Source organism: Serinus canaria, chromosome 28, assembly GCF_022539315.1.
Source record: "Serinus canaria isolate serCan28SL12 chromosome 28, serCan2020, whole genome shotgun sequence".
Lineage (NCBI taxonomy): Eukaryota > Metazoa > Chordata > Aves > Passeriformes > Fringillidae > Serinus > Serinus canaria.
The window spans coordinates 840,529-860,016 of NC_066341.1; the positions used below are offsets into that span (position 1 = coordinate 840,529).

The following is a 19,488-nucleotide window of genomic DNA, read 5'->3' on the forward strand; positions in this document are numbered from 1 at the left end:
CGGGGACAGCGCGGGGATGGGGACAAGGACAGGGAGAGAGAGTGGGACAGGGATGGGGACAGGGACAGGGACAGGAACAGGGACGAGGAGAGGGACAGGGATGGGGACAAGGACAGGGACGGGGACAGGGAGAAAAAAAGGGAAAATGACAGGGAGAAGGATAGGAACAGGGACAGGGATGGGGACAAGGACAGGGACAGGGGCAGAGAGAAAAAAAGGGAAAATGACAGGGAGAAGGATAGGAACGGGGACAGGGATGGGGACAAGGACAGGGATGGGGACAGGGATGAGGAGAGGAATGGGGACAGGGATGGAGACAGGGACAAGGGCAGGAACAGGACAGGGACAGGGATGGGGATAAGGACAGGGAGAAAAAAAGGGAAAAGGACAGGGAGAAGGACATGAACGGAGACAGGGATGGGAACAAGGACAGGGATAGCGACAGGGATGGGAAGAGGGACAGGGACAGGCAGAGGGATGGGGACAGGGAGAAGGAGAGGAACAGGGACAAGGACAGGCAGAGGGAAAGGGACAGGCAGAGGGATGGGGACAGGGACAAAGAAAGGGAAAAGGACAGGGAGAAGGACATGAACAGTGACAAAGACAGGGACGGGGACAGGAAGAAGACACACAGTCACAATGTGCCACCACGGCCCTCTCAGGCAGCTCCTCAGGGCCCATTCCCATTGGAATCTCTCCCGGCCATCCCCTGTCTCAGTCCAGCCCCCCTGACCCCAACCCCGGCCCTGCTGGGGGGGTTGTGGCTCCTGGCCAAGGCCCAGGGGTCTCTCACACCCAGCAGGCTCCATCCACCTGGCACCGACCCCTCCAGGAAAACCTGGAATCTTCCCCTCCTGTCTCCCACCTTGCTTTTTCTCAAGTCACTTAATGAGGGGGAAAGTCTCCCGGGGTGTGGCTGCCACTTCCCGGGAGTGTAATTGGGATTAATTGCCCGGGGCTGTTTGATCGGTGGCCCGGGGGTGCATTCTGCTCCCAGCACAGCTCGGGGACCGGCAGGGGACAGTGACCCCGGCTCCAGCCAGCACAGGCACGGCCCCCAGCCCTGCTCAGAGCTGGCTTCAGAGGGAATTGCTCCTTTCGGGAAACCTTACCCCCCAAAAGCCACCAAGGCAGACCCGGAGAAGGGGAATTTGCAAGCAGGGATTGAATGCAAAGCTGGATCAGCCCCTAATCCTCAGGAAGGGGAGGAGGAGCCCTGGGGGTGTTCGGGTCCCAGGGCACCAGCCTGCACAAAACCTCAGAAAAGCAGAAAATGCTGCAGGAGAGAGGGGAGGGGAAATTCCAGCTGGGATTAGAGAGGGCTCAGAGGTGGGGACGGAGCCCAGGGGGGCTCTGGGGGTGAGCAGGTCCAGCCAGGACCTGGCAGAGCAGGAGGGGGAGGTGGTCCTGCTCCTCCTCAGGGCACAGCAATGATTCCAGGCTGGATCTGGGGGTCTGCACCCATCCCATGGGGGGGGTCCTGCTGCCAGGAGAGGCAGGAGATTGTCCAGCACAGCCAGTCCCACCAAACTGGGCTGGTGGGAGGCGTCCTGGATGAGCTCTCAGCTCCCTCCCGGCCCATTCCAGGATTCCAGAGCCCTCAGGTTTCCTTTTCCCTCTTGCTCAGACCAGAGTGGATCAGAAGAAGGGCTCAGGCAGGCAAAGCCCTCAGAGGAACCTCCCCAGCCTGTCCCAAAGAGGAGCTCAGGGCAGGCTGCAGCACCCGAGCCAGCTCAGGTGCAGTCAGAGTCCACTGCAGCCCCATCAGCTCTGCACTATTTTTAAATCTGGGCTTTCTAATTTTATTTATTTTCGTTTCTCGAAGCTCTTGGTTTCAAGGAAAGTGGGGAATGTCCCCATGACTCATCCCAGAGCTGTCACACCCCTCTGGGCTCATGGCAGGGCTGGGAAGCAGCAGGGAAAAATTCCATTCCCATTAAAATCTATCAGTTTCCCAAACAAGAGGACTTGGGCTTTACTTTTTTACTCACACTTCACAACATTTTTTTCCCTCCTGGAACTAAAACATTTAATTCTGCTCCAGGATCCGTGGCTAGAAAAGAATTTGGAGCTGAATTTTTAATTTTTTTTTTTTTTTCTGAATTCATTTCCACAGAAAGCTGTGCCTGCACCACCAATCTCTGCCTGTGCTGGAAGAATTCCTCTTCCCAAATCCCCCCAGCCTCATCCTCCTGAAGGCAAATGGACTTTCAGACCAGGGGAAAAAAAAAACCAAAAAACCCTGGGATTTATTTGCTGAGTGTGAGGAACCACAGAGCTGCTCCCCTGTCCCAGGAGCTGGGGTTTGGTACCAATGGACCATCAGATATTTACAGGAAAGGAGTTTTGATCTGTTAAAAATTCCAAAAAATTCCCTCCAGGCTCTGGAGGTCGGGGGCAGCAGAGCTCAGGCTGGGAGAGAACTCTGGGCTGGGGCTGGTTGGGGGTTTGGGGATGGGAACCCCTGGAGCCAAAGTGGGCCAGGGCTGAGGGGAGCAGCCCCAGGGAGCTGGGATTGGGATATGGGATTGGGATATGGGATTGGAAGCTGGGATTTGGAGCTGGGGTTCCCACAGCAGCCTGGGAAGGGCTTTGGGATGGGAACCCCTGGAGCCAAAGTGGGCCAGGGCTGAGGGGAGCATCCCCAGGGGAGTGTCTGGGGCCCTGCTGCAAACTGGGAATGTCCAGATGGGAATATTCTGTGAGAGGGGCACGGGGATCCTCCCTCACTGCCCCCCTCCCATTCCCTTCTTCTCTGTCCCAACATTCCCAGCCCCAAGCCTTCCTCCCATTCCCTCCCTCACTGCCCCAACATTCCCAGCCCTGCTCCTTCCTCCCATTCCCCACCCTCCCTCACTGCCCCAACATTCCCAGCCCCAAGCCTTCCTCCCATTCCCTTCTTCTCTGTCCCAACATTCCCAGCCCTGCTCCTTCCTCCCATTCCCTCCCTCACTGCCCCAACATTCCCAGCCCCAAGCCTTCCTCCCATTCCCTCCCTCACTGCCCCAACATTCCCAGCTCCAAGCCTTCCTCCCAATCTCTTCCTCACTGCCCCCCTCCCAATCCCTTCTTCTCTGCCCCCCTCCTCCTTCTGGAGCAGGGCTCCTTCCTCCCATTCCCTCCCTCACTGCCCCCACATTCCCAGCCCCAAGCCTTCCTCCCAACCCTCCTCCTCCTCCTCACACCCCTCCCACCCCATTCCACCCCCGGGACCCCTCCAACACCCCAAATTCTGGTGGCACAGAGACCGAGCGAGCCCGGAGCAGCCCGGCAGAAGGAGGAGCATCCCCCCCCTGTCCCAGCCCCGTGCGGGCACTCCCGGCCCCGATCCCGCCCCCAGCCCCTCATTTCCCCCCTCACCGAGGCACCGGGAGCCGTCGGGGCTGCTGATGAAGCCGCGGGGGCAGGAGCACACGTAGCTGCCCGCGGTGTTGGTGCAGTCGCCGCCGTCGCACACGCCGGGGATGGTCCCGCACTCATCCACGTCTGCAAGGGACAGAAACCCCCCGGGGGAGGGTGGGGAACTGCCCCTGCCCACCCAGACCCTCGGGTTGGGGGATGGGGGTTTGGGGGTCATTAAAACTCTGCCACTCGTGGAGTCTCTGCTTCCCTGCACAGCCTCTCCCCAGGGAAGTTTGGGGTGGAAAACGGGAAGGAATTCCTCCCAGAAACAGGGATTGGGATTGGAAAGGGCTGCCAGGGAGGGTTGGACCCCACCCAAATCCAGGGCACAGAGGGTGGGAGCTGGGGGTCATTAAAACTCTGCTACTCGTGGAGTCTCTGCCTCTCTCCACAGCCTCTCCCCGGGGAAGTTTGGGATGAAAATTCCTCCCAGAAACAGGGATTGGGATTGGAAAGGGCTGCCCAGGCAGGTTTGGATCCTGGTCCCTCAGGTGACCTTGGTCAGGGTCTGCAAGCCCTTAGTGATGGGTTGGACTTGCAGACCCCCGTGGGCCCCTCCCAGCCCAGGACGTTCCACAATTCCATTCTCTGCTTCCATTCCAGTCAAGAGGGGAACACAAATTCCTGCCTGGCTCTTTAGGACTCTCAAATTCTGCCCCTGAGGGGTCCCCTGAGCCCCCCCCCGGTGCTGCTCTGGCTCCTGGATGCTCAGAAGAGCCCTGAGAGCTCCCGGGGCAGCAGAGCAGAGCACAGAAACCCCTCCCCGACCTGGGCCCCTGCAGCCAAGAGGAGATTTGATCAGCCAGCCTTGCCCTGCCCTGGGCTCCAACCCACGGCAAAAGAGCTGTAGGGAGGCAAAGTTGGAAAAAAAACCCAGCCCAGAATTTGGGGTGGCACTGGGGAGGACCCCAGATCTGTGCCTCTGCCATCCCTGCCTCCCCCAGGGCAGCAGAGAGCCCCATTCCCATGGAAAACCAGGGAGCCAGGAGCTTCCATGGAACTGCAGCTCCTTTTTTTCCTTAACCCCTTGAAAATCCTGGCTCTGAGGAGCAGGAGCAGAGCCCATTCCTGCAGGACCCCACATCCTGCGCTTCAGGAACCTGATCCCGGGGCTTTGTTGTCCTTTCAGCCCCTCCCCAGCCCCTTTTCCTTCTGGGTTTTCCCTCTGGGAGTGTCCCGTGGTGGTTTGGAGCCGTTCAGTGGGATGGGTTCATTAACACCCCTCTCATTAACACCCAGCTCCGGCAGGGAATCCTGCCAGCTCCAGCCTGGCTCCTTCCCGGCTTTTCCAGCCTTCTGTTCAAAATTAAAGCAGGATCCTGAGCTCTGCTGCTCAGACAATGGCAGAATTCAGGGCAAACGTTGATTTTGGAGCCGGGCTGGGATTGGAATTGGCCTCGTCCTTAAGGCTGGAAAAGCTGGAAAAGCCAAAGGCTGCAGAGCCTCTGGAGGAGCTGGAGCTGCAGAGCTCATCCCACACGGTGCCCACAGGGCTGTGGGAACCCCAATTTCTCCATGGGCTGAAATCCCAGGGGCTGATGGAGAAAACTCCCCCAGGGATCATGCCTTGGGACCAGCAGGGACTCACTGCCCTCCTGTCCCAGAAAGGAACCCCAGAGGGGGAAATGGAAGCTCCAAACCACCCAAATCCAGGGAAAAGAGCTCGGGATGGAGCCAAACAATGAGCTCTGCGGAGGAGGAAACAGAAAGAAAGTGGCTGTGGGGTTCCATCCACCCGTGGAGAGCTTCCTCTGGTGCAGGAGCACCAGGAAATTCAGGATTCTGTGCCTGGGGGGGCAGAGGGAGCACCTCACATCCAAAGGGGTGAGGAACAGAGGTGAGATTTGGAATCCCAGGATTTGTTCCCTCTGGCAGAACATCCTGGAGAGGCCAAAAATGGGCAGATCCTGGCTGAGCTCGCTGCACTCAGCTTGCCTGGAGCCTTCTGCTCCCTTTCCTGGTGTCTCTCCATGGATTTTTATTTTTTTTTCCTCTCCCTTATCACCCTGGGTGGATTCTGGATACAGGACACATTCCTTTGGGAAGCGTCCTGGACCAGGCACTGGCATTACCTCACTGATAGCAGAGCTTGGCCTTTGTCCTGCAGCACAGGAAGGGGCTGTTAAAAAGTGAAATTCTTGGCAGAGAAAGCCTGGAATTGTGGCAGGAAAAGCTTTGTCCAGCCAGTGATTCCCCCTTAACTCCACACCACGGAATTGTTCCCTTCGGTGTCATTTTTCCAGTTGCTTCCAGGATCATTTAAGAGTGCCCCAGGCCCCCCTTCCCTGTGATTTATGGCTCCAGGTCTCTGGAGCAGCAGGATGTGTCCCAGCTCAGCTTTGATCTTCCCTCTCTCCACTTTGCACCAGGAATTTTCTTGTGTCCTCAACAATTTTCCTCCCGCCGCGTTGAGAACTCAGCTGGATCCAAACCTGCCTCTCTCCCCAGCCTCTCATTCCCTCAAAACCTCAACAGATCCTGCTTTTTTCCCTTTTTTCCACCATAATCCAGCCGTGAGATGGGTCCATTCATCCCTGCCCTGGCAGTTCCTGCCCTCTTTGCTCACCTTTTTGCACAACACAAACACAACTCTCGGCGCTTCCCAAGCCCACCTCGTCTCCAGAGGTTTCCAGGGAGCAGCCTGAGCCTTCCCCTCCCTGAATCCAGCATTTCCCTGTTTCCCAGACTGCTCAGATCCCCCAGCACGGGAGCAGTGCCAGGAACTCCCACCACCCCTGGGGCTGCTGGGAATACAATGGACAATGGGACAAACAGGAGCCACCCTCTGGAAGTGCCCCGACCATCAGGGACGAGCCTGGAACGGAGCAAGCCTGGACTTGGAGGAGCTTCAGCCCCAAATCCGGGCTGGATGTTCCCCTGAGAGGGGGGAAAGGATTCCTCCTCCTGCTGGAGCTGAGAATCCAGCCAGGGAATATCCAGCTGCAGCCTCGCTATCAGCGTGGAATAGCTGGGCTGGAAAAGGTCTTTATGCTGCCGAATTCCAGGTGTGGGGAGATAAGGTTGGGGTGAGGAGATAAGGAAGGCACCGCCCTTATCTCTGCTCCCAGCAGTTCCCAGTTATGGCACCGTTAATGAGGGGACATCGCTAATGAGGGGACAGCGCTAATGAGGGGACAGCAATCAGCTTGGCTCCAGCACAATCCCAGCTGCTGACTTCCCCCCAGGAATCTCCCAGCACCAAACTCGGGCTCTGGGGAACCCCCCAGAGAGGTTCAATCCAGGTCTGACATTCCCGGGATGCCAGGCTTGGATGGGGAAGCTGAGAATGAGAGGGAAGCAGAGAATTCCCTCCTTTCCCTGGTGTAAAATGAGCCCAAAACTGAAGGAGGGAACTCCTGCCCAGCTGGGATTGGGAGCCTGAGGCACACCTGGATCACAAATCCATCCTCTGGTGCTGCTCTGCCCAAACCCTGGCTCAGGGAGGACCAAGGCAGAGATTCTGGCAGTTCCAGCAGGAATGTGCAGCTCAGGAATTTGATGCTCCATCTGCTGGACCAAACCCCTGATGGATCCAAGGGTGCAGGAAACTCGGAGATGTTCAGGGAACTCGGGGCCCAAACCCTCCAGGTGTCCATGGGGAACAGCTCCATTCCCCTCTCCACGTGGCTTCAGGGAATCCCAAAGGTGATTCCACTTTCCTGGGATCCTCCTCCCCTTCTGGTGGCCCTGTGGGGACCTGGAGGTGACACAGCTGGGGCTCCCAGATCCAGAGGTGATGCCAGGGATGGAGCAGCCCCTGGGAATGCTGGAGCTGTCCCTCTCTGTGGGCAGGACGGGGAAGGGGAGCAGCCTGTGCCCACGTGGGGCTGCTCTTCCAGGCTCTGGGGGGAGTGGGAGGCCCCTCACATCTGGAGGGCAGATCCAGACAAGGGATTTGGTTTAATCTGGGGATGGAGGAGATTCCAGCTCAACTGGTTTCAGATGTGCTCTGCTCCCCAGCTGGTGTGGGAGAGGCAGGGAGGGGCAGGAGCAGCTTTCTGCTGCCCCTGCTCCCACCTTGGCCAGGCAAATTCCTGGAATATCACTGGATTCAGGGAGCTGCTCCTTCATCTGACACAAAAAAGGGGCTGGTTTGGATTGTCCTGCTTTCAATCCTTGGATGTGGAGCTCTGCAGGAATCCTGTCAGGATTTTAGAGAAAGTCTGCTGGCGTCCTGCCCAGGAAGATGCTCAGACACAGATGTTTCCTGGGGATGGAGGAATGTCCATCCCCCAGCAGGGATTGACCTCTGGAGCTCCTGGCTCTCTTTGGGAAACATTTCCTGAGGGGCTGAACCCAGGGCACAGAATCCTGGAATGGTCAGGGCTGGAAGGACCTGGGAGATCATCCCATCCCACCTCCAGCCATCCCAGTTCCAGGGGCTTCCAGAGGCAGCCAGAGCTCTCCCTGAGCCCCCAGCACCAGCCTGATGTCCCATTTCACTGTGATTAAATCTTCCCAGCCCTAATGAAGAGCCTCCAAATTAAAAGTTGTTGAGTTTTCAAGGCTGGATCAGACTCAGAACCCGGCAGAGCTTTGGAGGCAGCCCCGAGCTGAGCCTGGCTAAAGCCTTCCCTGTCCCTCCAGTGCCACCAGTCTGTGCTCCCATTAAAACATCCTTAAAAAAAAATCCCCTCTGTGAACAAACCAAACCATTTCCTTCTGGTTTGAGGCAAGATCAGGAGATCAGGCAAAGCCTATTCCTCCCTTCCTTCCCTTGGCCTGTGGGAAGCAGATCCAACCCCCTTTGGCAGGGCTGGCTGGGCAGGGGGATCCAGCCTGGAACGGGAGCTCTGTCCCCCTGGGAAAAGCCAGGACAGAAATGTTCCTGGGCCCTGGGAGTGGAGCATCCCTTACCTTCACACCTGTGGCTGGTCTCGCTCTGCTTGTGCCCTGCAGGGCACTTGCACTCGTAGGAGCCCACGGTGTTGATGCAATTCCCACCTTGGCAGAGGCCAGGGATGGCCTGGCACTCGTCCACGTCTGCAGGAGGAAGAGGAGGAGTGTGAGGGAGCAGCAGCCATGGATCCCAGATTTCCCTGGGCTCTCAGGGGCTGGATGACATTCCAGAGGGGCTGGATGACATTCCAGAGGGGCTGGATGACATTCCAATCCCCCCCTGGACTGCAGCAAGGAATGGACGGGAGGGAATTCCTGCCTCAAGCCAGAGGGAGACTCAGAGACTCCAAGGTGTGGGAATGCTTCCCAAAGGATCTGTCCCTGGTTCTTGGGGAGGAACAGCCTGTGGGATGGAGGAGCTCACCCCAGAGCGTGCCCTGAACCTCTGGGATGAAATGGTGCTGGGAGAGCCCTGGGGACACTCCAGCTCCATGGGGGGGATCTGGAAAATTCCACAGAGAGTTCTGTGCCTTGGGGCTCTGCTCTCTGTGCCCTCTGCTTTGGGGCTGCTGTTCTGGGCTCTGCTCTCAGGATTTTGGGGCTCTTTTAGGCTCCTGTTTTGGGCTCTGCTCTCAGCACTTTGGGGCTGTTTCAGGGTCCTGTTTCAGAGGACTGAAATGCTCTCAGCATTCTCTATTTTCTCTCTTTTAGGCTTCTGTTTCAGGCTCTGCTCTCAGCTCTTTGGGGCTGGTTTAGGGCCCCTTTTTGGGCTCTACACTCAGCATTTTGGGGCTGTTTTAGGCTCCCATTTTGGGCTCTGCTCTCAGCTCTTTGGGGCTGGTTTAGGGCTCCCATTTTGGGCTCTACACTCAGACTTTGGGGCTGTTTCAATCTCCTCTTCTAGACTCTGCTCTCCACATCCTCTGTTTTCTCTGTTTCAGTCTCCTGTTCCAGACTCTGCTCCAAGCACTTTGAGGCTGGTTTAGGGCCCCATTTTGGGATTATTTTAGGCTCCCATTCTGGGCTCTGCTCTCAGCACTTTGGGGCTCTTTTAGTGCCCCTTTTTGGGCTCTACACTCAGCATTTTGGGGCTGTTTTAGGCTCCCATTCTGGGCTCTGCTCTCAGCACTTTGGGGCTGTTTCAATCTCCTGTTCCAGACTCCTCTCCCCATCCTCTATTTCCCCCATTTCAATCTCCTGTCCCAGACTCTGCTCTGCCCACCCCATGCCAATCCCTCTCACATTCCCAGCCCTCCCTGCCTACCCCATGCCCATCCCTCTCACATTCCCCTCCCCTCCCAGCTGTGCCCATGCCCATCCCTCTCACGGTCTCTGCCCACTCTGTGCCCATCCCTCTCACATTCCCTGCCCCTCCCAGCCCTGCCCACCCCGTGCCCATCCCTGCCCTCCATCCCCTCCAGCCATGCCCATGCCCATGCCCATCCCTCTCACATTCCCTGCCCCTCCCAGCTGCCCATGCCCATGCCCATGCCCATGCCCGTGCCCATGCCCATGCCCGTGCCCGTGCCCATGCCCATGCCCATGCCCATGCCCATCCCCATGCCCATGCCCGTGCCCATGCCCATGCCCGTGCCCATGCCCATGCCCGTGCCCATGCCCGTGCCCATGCCCGTGCCCATGCCCGTGCCCATGCCCATGCCCGTGCCCGTGCCCATGCCCGTGCCCATGCCCATCCCTCTCACATTCCCAGCCCCTCCCAGCTGTGCCCGTGCCCATGCCCATGCCCATGCCCGTGCCCGTGCCCATGCCCATGCCCATGCCCATCCCTCTCACATTCCCAGCCCCTCCCAGCTGTGCCCATGGCCGTGCCCATGCCCATGCCCGTGCCCATGCCCGTGCCCGTGCCCGTGCCCATGCCCGTGCCCATGCCCATGCCCATGCCCGTGCCCGTGCCCGTGCCCATGCCCATGCCCGTGCCCGTGCCCATGCCCGTGCCCATGCCCGTGCCCATGCCCATGCCCGTGCCCGTGCCCATGCCCGTGCCCATGCCCATGCCCGTGCCCGTGCCCGTGCCCGTGCCCATGCCCATGCCCGTGCCCGTGCCCTGACCCTGGCAGGCCCCGGTGCGGATGTTGGGGATGAAGCCTCGCCGGCAGGGGTGCGGCTGGGCCGGGCACATCTCGCAGGGGTGGCCCCAGGCGCGGCCGATGGTGGCACAGCACATGGTCTTGGTGCACACGATGCCACTCAGCTGGCCCTGGCACATCTGGTTGTTCACCTGGCTGAAGCAGGGCCCCGTGCGGTAATCTGGGCAGGAAAGGAGAGAATTCCTGGGTCACATCAGTGCCACCCCATGGCTCCTCACAGGGAACAGCAGGGCACAGCCCTTCCCCAGAATATCCCTGGGTTCCACACTCTCTGAACCTCAGAAACAACCACAATTCTTCCCCAGAATATCCCTGGGTTCCACATTCTCTGAACCTCAGAGAGAGAAACAACCACAATTCTTACCATTTTCTGTGCCAGTCTGTGCCAGAGCAGGATGCAGGGTGGGCACTGCTCACCCACAGGGATGGGGCTCTGGCTCCTGGCAGGGCCAGGGGTGCAGCCCCACATTGCTCTTCACACAGAAAAGCAATGCACAGTTCTTCCCAAAAATATTTCTGGGTTTCACATTCTCTGAACCTCAGAGAAAGGAAAAATAATTCTTATAATTTTCCGTGCCCGTGTTTGGCTCCTTGGCCTGCCAGGAAATAGCCCCACATTTCTCCTCACCTAGAAAAGCAAGGCACAGTTCTTCCCTAGAATATTCCTGGGTTTCACATTCTCTGAGCCTCAGAGAAAGGAAAAACAATTCTTCTCTCATTTTCTGTGCCTGTTTGTGCCAGAGCAGAATGCAGCGTGGGCATTGTTCCCTCACAGTGATGGTGCTCTGGCTCCTTGGCCTGCCAGGAAATATCCCCACATTTCTCCTCACACAGAACAGCAAGGCACAATTCCTCCCAAGAATATTCCTGGGTTCCACATTCTCTGAACCTCAGAGAAAGGAAAAATAATTCTTATAATTTTCTGTGCCTGTGTTTGGCTCCTTGGCCTGTCAGGGCCGGGGGTGCAGCCCCACATTTCTCCTCACAGAGAGCAGCAAGGCACAGTTCCTCCCAAGAATATTTCTGAGTTTCACATTCTCTGAAGCTCAGAGAAAGGAAAAACAATTCTTCTCTCCTTTTCTGTGCCAGTTTGTGCCAGAGCAGTGTGGGCATTGTTCCCCCACAGGGATGGTCTCTGAGTGCTGGGCAGATTCAGTTCAGATGCAATGTAATATAGTGCAATAGAACAATACAGGATAATTAGGGAATTAATTAGCCCTCTGGTAAGATGGAGTCAGAGGAATCATCCTCTCCCCTCCTCGGGGGCTCCCTGTGAATTCCATAGATAAATCCCAGGATTTCTGCCCTGCCAGCTCAGAGATTTGGGGGGAGCACTGCAGTGGTGGCAATTGGAGCACGGTGCTGCAGGGGGTGGTGGCCCTAGAAGGAGCTGGAAATCAAAAGTCAGACAAAGAGGCAATTCCAGGGCTGCAATTCCACCTGTTCTGGGAATGTCAGGGATGAGGAAAGCAATCAAATTTCAATTCAGTTCCAAAGATCCTTCCCTGGAAGTGCCCAAGGCCAGGCTGGATGGAACTTGGAGCACCCTGGCACGGTGGAAGTAGCTGGCAGTGGAATTCCGTGGGTTTTATGTCCCCTTCCATCCCAAACCAGTCTGGGATTCTGGAATTCTCACACTCTCACTCGTGATTCATTTCTTGACTTTAACTCCCAAACACCTCCTGGCAATTTCAGCTTCACACCCCAGACCCTGCAGGAACAACCAGCAGGTTCCCATTCCCAATTAGGATCCTCCCATCCCTTGAACCCCAAGGACTTTAACCCGATTTTTGCAGGGTTTTGCCCTCAGGAATGTGGGTTTGACCCTTGAGGGGGGATATGGGCACAGCAGGAACCCAGCAGGAAGCAAAATCCTTCCCTGGGATTGTCCCTTCAGCTGGGCAGAGGTGGTGGCACACAAATGTTTGATCTGTGCCTGGGGGAAAAAAAAGAAATAAAACCTTGGAGCACGTCCTGGTCAGCCCAGAAAGTTCCCCAGGGAGTGTCTGAGCAGTCAGGTGCTGCTCAGGGAATTTCCAGGCTGGAATTAGCAGTAATTAGGAACTGCCCTGACCCCAAATCCCTGCTCCTGGATTAACCCCCAGATGTCCCTGCAGGGAAAGGTTTGGGTTTGATGAGTTTGAAGCAATAAAAATCTTTTTGGAGGGGGGGTGAGAGCACTGGGAGCCCCAGGTAACCGTGGCCCAAAATCCGTGGAAAAGGCCCAGGAAATGCTCCTGGCTGGGAGAGAATCAATTAGCAAAGAATTCCTCATTTCCAGCCTAATTCTCCCTCTGGTTTGTGTCCTGGAGCAGTTTGAACTGGGAAATCAAAGCTGAGAAAACTGGGGGGAGGTCGAGAGGAGAAGGATTTGAGAGGGGAAAAAAAAGAATGGTTGGGAAGTTACACTGGTGTGAAGGTGATGGCACCTCCCAAAAAAGCCTTTTTTGGGGAATCTGACCAGAAACATGAACCATGTAATGATCCTTTTTTCCTTTTTCTTTGACCCAAATTTACAAGTTCCCATCGCAGTGGCCATGTCAGCACAGGGTGGGCCCCAAAAATTCAGATTAATCAATGAAAAACCCCAAAGGGATGCTCTGAACAGAGAGAAAAATGGCCAAACCTGCACCTCCCACCTCATCTCCCACCTCATCTCCCCCAGGCACTGCAGGAATTCCTGGAGAGGGATAATGAATGCGGGGTTGTTGAGGAGAACACCCCCTTTTAAGCCCATAATTGCCCAAAAATAACTTTTCCTATGCAGATGACTCCTCTGGAGGGAAGGGAGCCAAGGAAATCTCAGTCTGGAGAGCCCTGGCTGCCTCCCAGCCCCAGCTGGTGCTAATTTTAATGGGCAAATGATTAAATTTTTAATGAGGCACCAATGAAATTTTATGAAGGAAATAGGGGAGGCTTAGGAGATGTCTGAAGCCTTTCCCAGTCCCTGCATGGGATCTGTGTTCCAGGAACCCTGCTGCAGGTAGCTGTCCTCCAGGAGCTGGGTTTTTCCTTGGAAAAGCTGAGGGAGAGCTGGGATTGTTCCCTCAGCCTCACAAGAGCGATGGAGCAGCTCCCCAGCTCCAGGTAAATCCCACGAAGGGATTGCAAGAAATCCTGAATATGGGGGGATTTAGGGAGCCCCTGAAGCTCTGAATCCCTGGCAATTCCAGTGGCAATTCCCACTGAAGGACTGCAAGAAATCCTGGATCAGGGGGGATTCTGGGGGGAGGGTTTGATCAGGAACTGCTGAAAATATTCACAAGGAAAAACAAAAAGATTTTCCTCCCCTCCTGCAACATCCACGGAGCCAGGAGGGTGTCCCTGAGTCAATTCCAGTTGGAATTCAGATCCCTGGAGATGGAAAAGTGGGATCATTCCAGGATTTTCTGTGTTACCTGAGGGACAATCCCACAAACCCATCATGGGAGTAGGTCCAGCACAAAGGAAGGGGATGAGGAGATTTTTCTCTCCTCCCAGCCTCTGGAATTCCTCCTCTCCAAAACAAACAAACAGAGCCGAGGAAGAGGAGCTTTTCCCTTTGCCAGAACTCCAATCCCCCCTCACAACAAACAATGGAGGCTTTGCCTCCAAACCTGCAGGACAAAAGGGGCCTGTGGAGCATCCCCAGGGAGCTCCAGCTGGGAGGGGATGGGGCCACAAACCCTGGGGTTGGGCAGGAGGCCAGGCTGGGGCTGAGCCAGAACCACCAGCGGGAGGGACTGGGAGGGACTGGGATTGGGATCAGGGAGAGAGCTGGGAGAAACAGGGACTGGGATCAGGGAGAGACCTGGGAGAAACAGGGATTGGGATCAGGGAGAAACAGGGACTGGGATCAGGGAGAAACAGGGATTGGGATAGGGAGAAACAGGGACTGGGATCAGGGAGAAACAGGGATTGGGATCAGGGAGAAACAGGGATTGGGATCAGGGAGAGACCTGGGAGAAACAGGGATTGGGATCAGGGAGAAACAGGGACTGGGATCAGGGAGAAACAGGGACTGGGATCAGGGAGAGACCTGGGATCAGGGATGGGTCAGGGATGGGTCAGGGATAGATCAGGGATAGATCAGGGAGAGACAGGGATCAGGGATGGATCAGGGTGGATCAGGGATGGATCAGGGATGGATCAGGGATGGATCAGGGATGGATCAGGGATGGATCAGGGATGGACAGGGATCAGGGATAGATCAGGGAGAGACAGGGATCAGGGATGGATCAGGGATGGATCAGGGATCACAGGGGAGAAAGGTTAGGATGAAAAGCTCAGTGGGGCACGGGATGCTCTGCTCACAGAGCCCTTGGAGCCCTGGAATGCTCAGGCTTGGAAGGGACCTTACAGCTCATCCCATCCCTGTCCCTGAGAGGGAATCCCTTGGACACTCCCAGGGATTCCCTCGTTGGGAATTCCATCCCCACCCTCGCAGGGAACAATTCCCCTCCAATACCGAACCCTGCCCTCTGCCACTCCCTGTGTCCTGTCCCTCCAGGGACACTGAGGGACCAGGGGCCCAGAGCCAATCCCAGGGGAAGGAGCCATCCCCAAAGGATTGCTCCTGTTCTTCTCCAGGTGTTTTCCAATTTTTCCTGTTCTTCTCCAGGTGTTTTCCAATTTTTCCTGTTCTTCTCCAGGTGTTTTCCCATTGTCCCTGTTCTTCTCCAGGTGTTTTCCCATTGTCCCCGTTGTTCTCCAGGTGCTTTCCCATTATCCCTGCTGTTCTCCAGGTGTTTCCCAGCCTGGATGGATTGTCCCTGTTCTTCTCCAGCTGTTTTCCCATTGTCCCTGTTGTTCTCCAGCTGTTTTCCCATTGTCCCTGTTCTCCAGCTGTTTTCCCATTGTCCCTGTTCTTCTCCAGCTGTTTTCCCATTGTCCCCGTTGTTCTCCAGGTGTTTTCCCATTATCCCTGCTGTTCTCCAGCTGTTTCCCAGCCTGGATGGATTGTCCCTGTTCTTCTCCAGGTGTTTTCCAATTGTCCCTGTTGTTCTCCAGCTGTTCTCCCCTTATCCTGTTCTTCTCCAGGTGTTTTCCCATTATCCTTGTTCTTCTCCAGCTGTTTCCCATTATCCCTGTTCTTCTCCAGCTGTTCTCCCATTATCCCTGTTCTTCTCCAGCTGTTTTCCCATTGTCCCTGTTGTTCTCCAGCTGTTTTCCCATTGTCCCCGTGGTTCTCCAGCTGTTTTCCCGTTATCCCTGCTGTTCTCCAGCTGTTTCCCAGCCTGGATCCTGGCTCTCCAGCCCCAGAGCTGTCTCAGCCCCTCGGGCTCCGGGGCAGGGAGGGGAGCAGCCCCAGGGTCTCCCCGAGGGGCTCCTTTCTCATGGAATACTTTCTCCAGCTCCTCATTTCCTCCCTTCACCCAAACACAGCCACATTCCTCAAGTTTAACTGTTTGGACTTGTGCAGAAAAGAAAAAGCTGGCGGGGGCACTCTCTGAGGCCAGACATTCCAAGGGCTGGAAAAACACATCCAAAGGAAATTGGAAAGGGGGGACTTTTCCTCAGCCTTCCTGCCCTGCTTTTGCTGTTTCCTGATGAAGTCTCGGCCTGATGAAACCCGAGAGAGTTTCAAGGAGGCACAAAAAGCCCAGGGAAAGGTGGAGCTGGCGGTTCCAGAGCAGGAGGGATGGCTGGGAAAGCCAGAGCTGGGCTTGGGAACTCCTGGAAGAGCCCTCAGGGCTTGTCCTGGTTGGTGAGTGCAGGGGCTGGGGTGGCACTTCCAGAGCTCCAGACTCTCCCCAAGCCCTCAGGTGGAAACTGGCACTGCCCAGAGTCCCTGGGAAGAGACCACAGCTCCTGGAGTCCAGGGAAAAACTCCTGGGAACAGCTCCTGGGTCACAGGGAAAAGCTCCTGGAAAAAGCTCCTGGAGCCCGGGGAAAAACTCCTGGGAAAAGCTCCTGGGTTCCAGGGAAAATCTCTTGGATCCTAAAGAGCTCCTGGATCCCAAAGAGCTCCTGGATTCCAGGGAAAAGCTCTTGGGAAAAGCTTCTGGATCACAGGGAAAAGCTCCTGGGAAAAGCTCCTGGATTCCAGGGAAAAGCTCTTGGGAAAAGCTCCTGGGTCACAGGGAAAAGCTCTTGGGAAAAGCTCCCAGATCCCAGGAAAAATCTCCTGGATCCCAAAGAGCTCCTGGATCCCAAAGAGCTCCTGGATCCCAAGGAAAAGCTCCTGGGAAAAGCTCCTGGATTCCAGGGAAAAGCTCTTGGGAAAAGCTCCTGGGTCACAGGGAAAAGCTCTTGGGAAAAGCTCTTGGATCACAGGGAAAAGCTCTTGGGAAAAGCTCCTGGATCACAGGGAAAAGCTCTTGGGAAAAGCTCCTGGATCCCAGGGAAAGGTTCCTGGATCCCAGGGCCAGGCTCCACAGGGAAGATTTAATCCTGGCTGGAAAAACAACCCCAAATGAAAAACCTCATCCCTGGAGCACAGGAGGAGCTCCAGCCACCACCTGACGAGTCCAACTCCGTCATTTTTTCCTGCTGGAGGCAGGGTGGGACCAGAGCCATGACATCCAAATCCTTCACCTCGCTGTAAATCCACGAGCAGCCCTGGCCCCACGGCCTCAGCTCTTGTGGGCTGCAGCCTCTCCTCCCACACTGAGGTAATGGGAGCTCAGGTTCCACAAAATATCCCCCAGCCACTCGTCCCCAAAGACGTCAGGGAGAGGGAGGAAATGATGCTGGAATTCTGTGAGTGCCTGCTCCGAGGGTATTTCCCTCTGGAGGGGGGAATTTCCTGGATGAGGTGTGAGGGGGGGGTTGTTCTGCTCCCAGTACAAAGCAGCCTCTTACTGGAGCTGCTCTCAGCACTCAGAAATTCACTTTATCCCAATTTATAATTCAAATTATTTCTTGTTGCGGCGGTGGCAGAGTAAATTCAAGCGAAGCCCCGAAGTAAATCTGGAGTTGGGTGGGTTTGGGGTGGGATGGGGCTGACAGAATCCCAGGATTCTGGGCTTGGACATCACCCAGGGTCCCCTGGAGGAGGTGACACAGACCCAGGCGGGTTTGGAGTCTCCAGACAGGGAGAATCCCTGGGCAGCTGCTCCAGGGCTCTGCCACCTCCAGGGAGAGAGGAGTTTTCCCTCCTGCTGAGGTGGAATTCCTGGTGCTCTGTTTGTGTCCATGCCCCTCCCTCACCTCTCCAGGAATCAGCACAGGGAATTCCATCCCTGGCTCTGGGAGGGGATTTGTCCTTTCTCCCTGCCAGGAAAGGGCTCCAGGCTCTGCTTGGAACTCATCCTGCTCCAGGAGAACCCTTGGGAATGAGGACTGGAGCTCCAGGAAGTGCTGGCATCTCCTCCTGGAGACCCCCCAGGATCCCTGTGGAGCCACCAACACCCCCTGGATCTCCAATTCCTGCTGCCCAGACTCCTCTCAGCAGCCCTGGGGATGGAGTTCTCCCTCAGGAGGGTGAAGCTGCTCCCTGGATCCCAGATTTTCCCTGGAAGGCCAATGCCAGGCACTCACCTGGCTGCAAAGCCCCCAGGAGCCCCTTCCCAGCCCAGGCTCTGTTTGTCTTGGCAGGGAGGAGCGGTGTGGACACAGCTGCAGGATTTGTTTTGTCTCTCACACAAGTCTGGCCCAGCCAAATCTCTGCAGGCTTTGTGAAAATGCTCCTTTATGTGAAGAATTTTATACAAACGGCCCCAAAGGCTGCCCCTGCCTCTCCCCCTCTCTCCACACACAGGACACTTGGATTTTTCCAGCCTTCTCCAGAAGGCTCCTGCAGGAATCTCCAGCTCTCTGCTCACACCCAGCCAATGTCTGGGTGGATTTGGGAATCTCAGGGCTTTGGGAGAAATAAAATGAGGAGGAGCTCACCAGGAGCTCAGGTTTAGGGGTTTGGGGGCAGAGAGAAACCCTCCTCATTTTCCACCTTTGCCATAAACCCCAAGTTCCACCACCAGAAGAAGATTTAGGGTGTTGTACTGGGAACCTCTCTCTCTCACCCTCTTTACCTCTCTCTTTTCTTTCTCTCTTTTCTGCTCCAAGCTGGGAGCTCCCAGCAGGGCCCTTTGCAACAAACCCCAATTTCTATCTTTGCAATAAACCCCAAGTTCCAGAACCAGAAGAAGATTTAGGGTATTGTAACAGGACCCTTGCTCTCTCATTCTCTTCACCTCTCTCTTCTCTTTCTCTCTCTCTGGTTTGCTCCAAGCTGTGCCTGGCAGCTCCCAGCAGGGCCCTGCATTCAGCCCTTTGCAATAAACCCCAATTTCCACCTTGGCAATAAACCCCAAGTTCCACCTTTGCAATAAACCCCAATTTCCATGACCAGAAGAAGATTTAGGGTATTGTAACGGGAACCTCACTCTCTCACCCTCTTTACCTCTCTTCTCTCTCTCTTTTCTGCTCCAAGCTGTGCCTGGCAGCTCCCAGCAGGGCCCTTTGCAACAAACCCCAATTTCTATCTTTGCAATAAACCCCAAGTTCCACCTTTGCAATAAACCCCAATTTCCAGGACCAGAAGAAGATTTAGGGTATTGTAACGGGAACCTCTCTTCTCTCTCTCAGGCTTGCTCCCAGCTGTGCCTGGCAGCTCCCAGCAGGGCTCTTTTCAACAGACCCCAATTTCCAGCCCCTGCCTCCAGAGATGTCCCCTCCCCATCCCTCCCCAGCGTGCCACCCCTGCTGTTCCCGCTCACCTCTCTCGCACTGGGGCCCGGTGAAGCCGTAGACGCAGGCGCAGCGGTTGGGCCCGATGCACCTGCCCCCGTTCTGGCAGCCGTTCTCACACACAGCTGCGAGGGAAAACACAGAATTCCATCACTCCTGCTCCTGGAGAGCCCCCTCCGTGGCGCTGGGGTGTCACCTCCAGCGTGGCTGGAGTGTCAGGGTGTGGAGTGCCAGCTCCGTGTTCTCCCTCCCAGAGGAATCTGAGATTTTTGTTCTTTTCCCTTTTAGAAATTGTTCCCTTCTGCAGAGGCCACCAACTCCTCCTGCACTGGGGAGGATTTCCTGCCCTCTGGAATCTCGGCTCCCTCAGGTCAGCGTTGGGATTTCAGTAGGATGAGAGGACACAAACAGGAAAATGCACCCAGGGAAAGGTGTGAGGAATGGCCCAGCTGGACTGGGAGAAGGGGAGGGAGGATGGGCAGGGACCTCACCCCAGTGCCCAGAGCAAGGAACTGAGGTCTGACAGCTC

The 19,488-nt window shown here is 56.1% G+C and overlaps 1 protein-coding gene across 1 annotated transcript in view; it reads right to left on the minus strand.

Moving 5' to 3' along the window:
- Positions 1 to 2,184: 2,184 nt before the first annotated feature.
- The window catches only part of LOC108963608 (fibrillin-2-like), a 33,638-nt gene continuing 16,334 nt past the window's right edge, over positions 2,185 to 19,488 (minus strand). The window contains exons 6-10 of the mRNA XM_050985936.1: positions 18,989 to 19,084; positions 10,312 to 10,509; positions 8,260 to 8,385; positions 3,361 to 3,486; positions 2,185 to 2,192 (exon numbers count right to left, since the gene is read on the minus strand). Of these exons, the coding sequence (XP_050841893.1) occupies positions 2,185 to 2,192; positions 3,361 to 3,486; positions 8,260 to 8,385; positions 10,312 to 10,509; positions 18,989 to 19,084 (554 nt within the window). The remainder of the gene's footprint in view (positions 2,193 to 3,360; positions 3,487 to 8,259; positions 8,386 to 10,311; positions 10,510 to 18,988; positions 19,085 to 19,488) is intronic.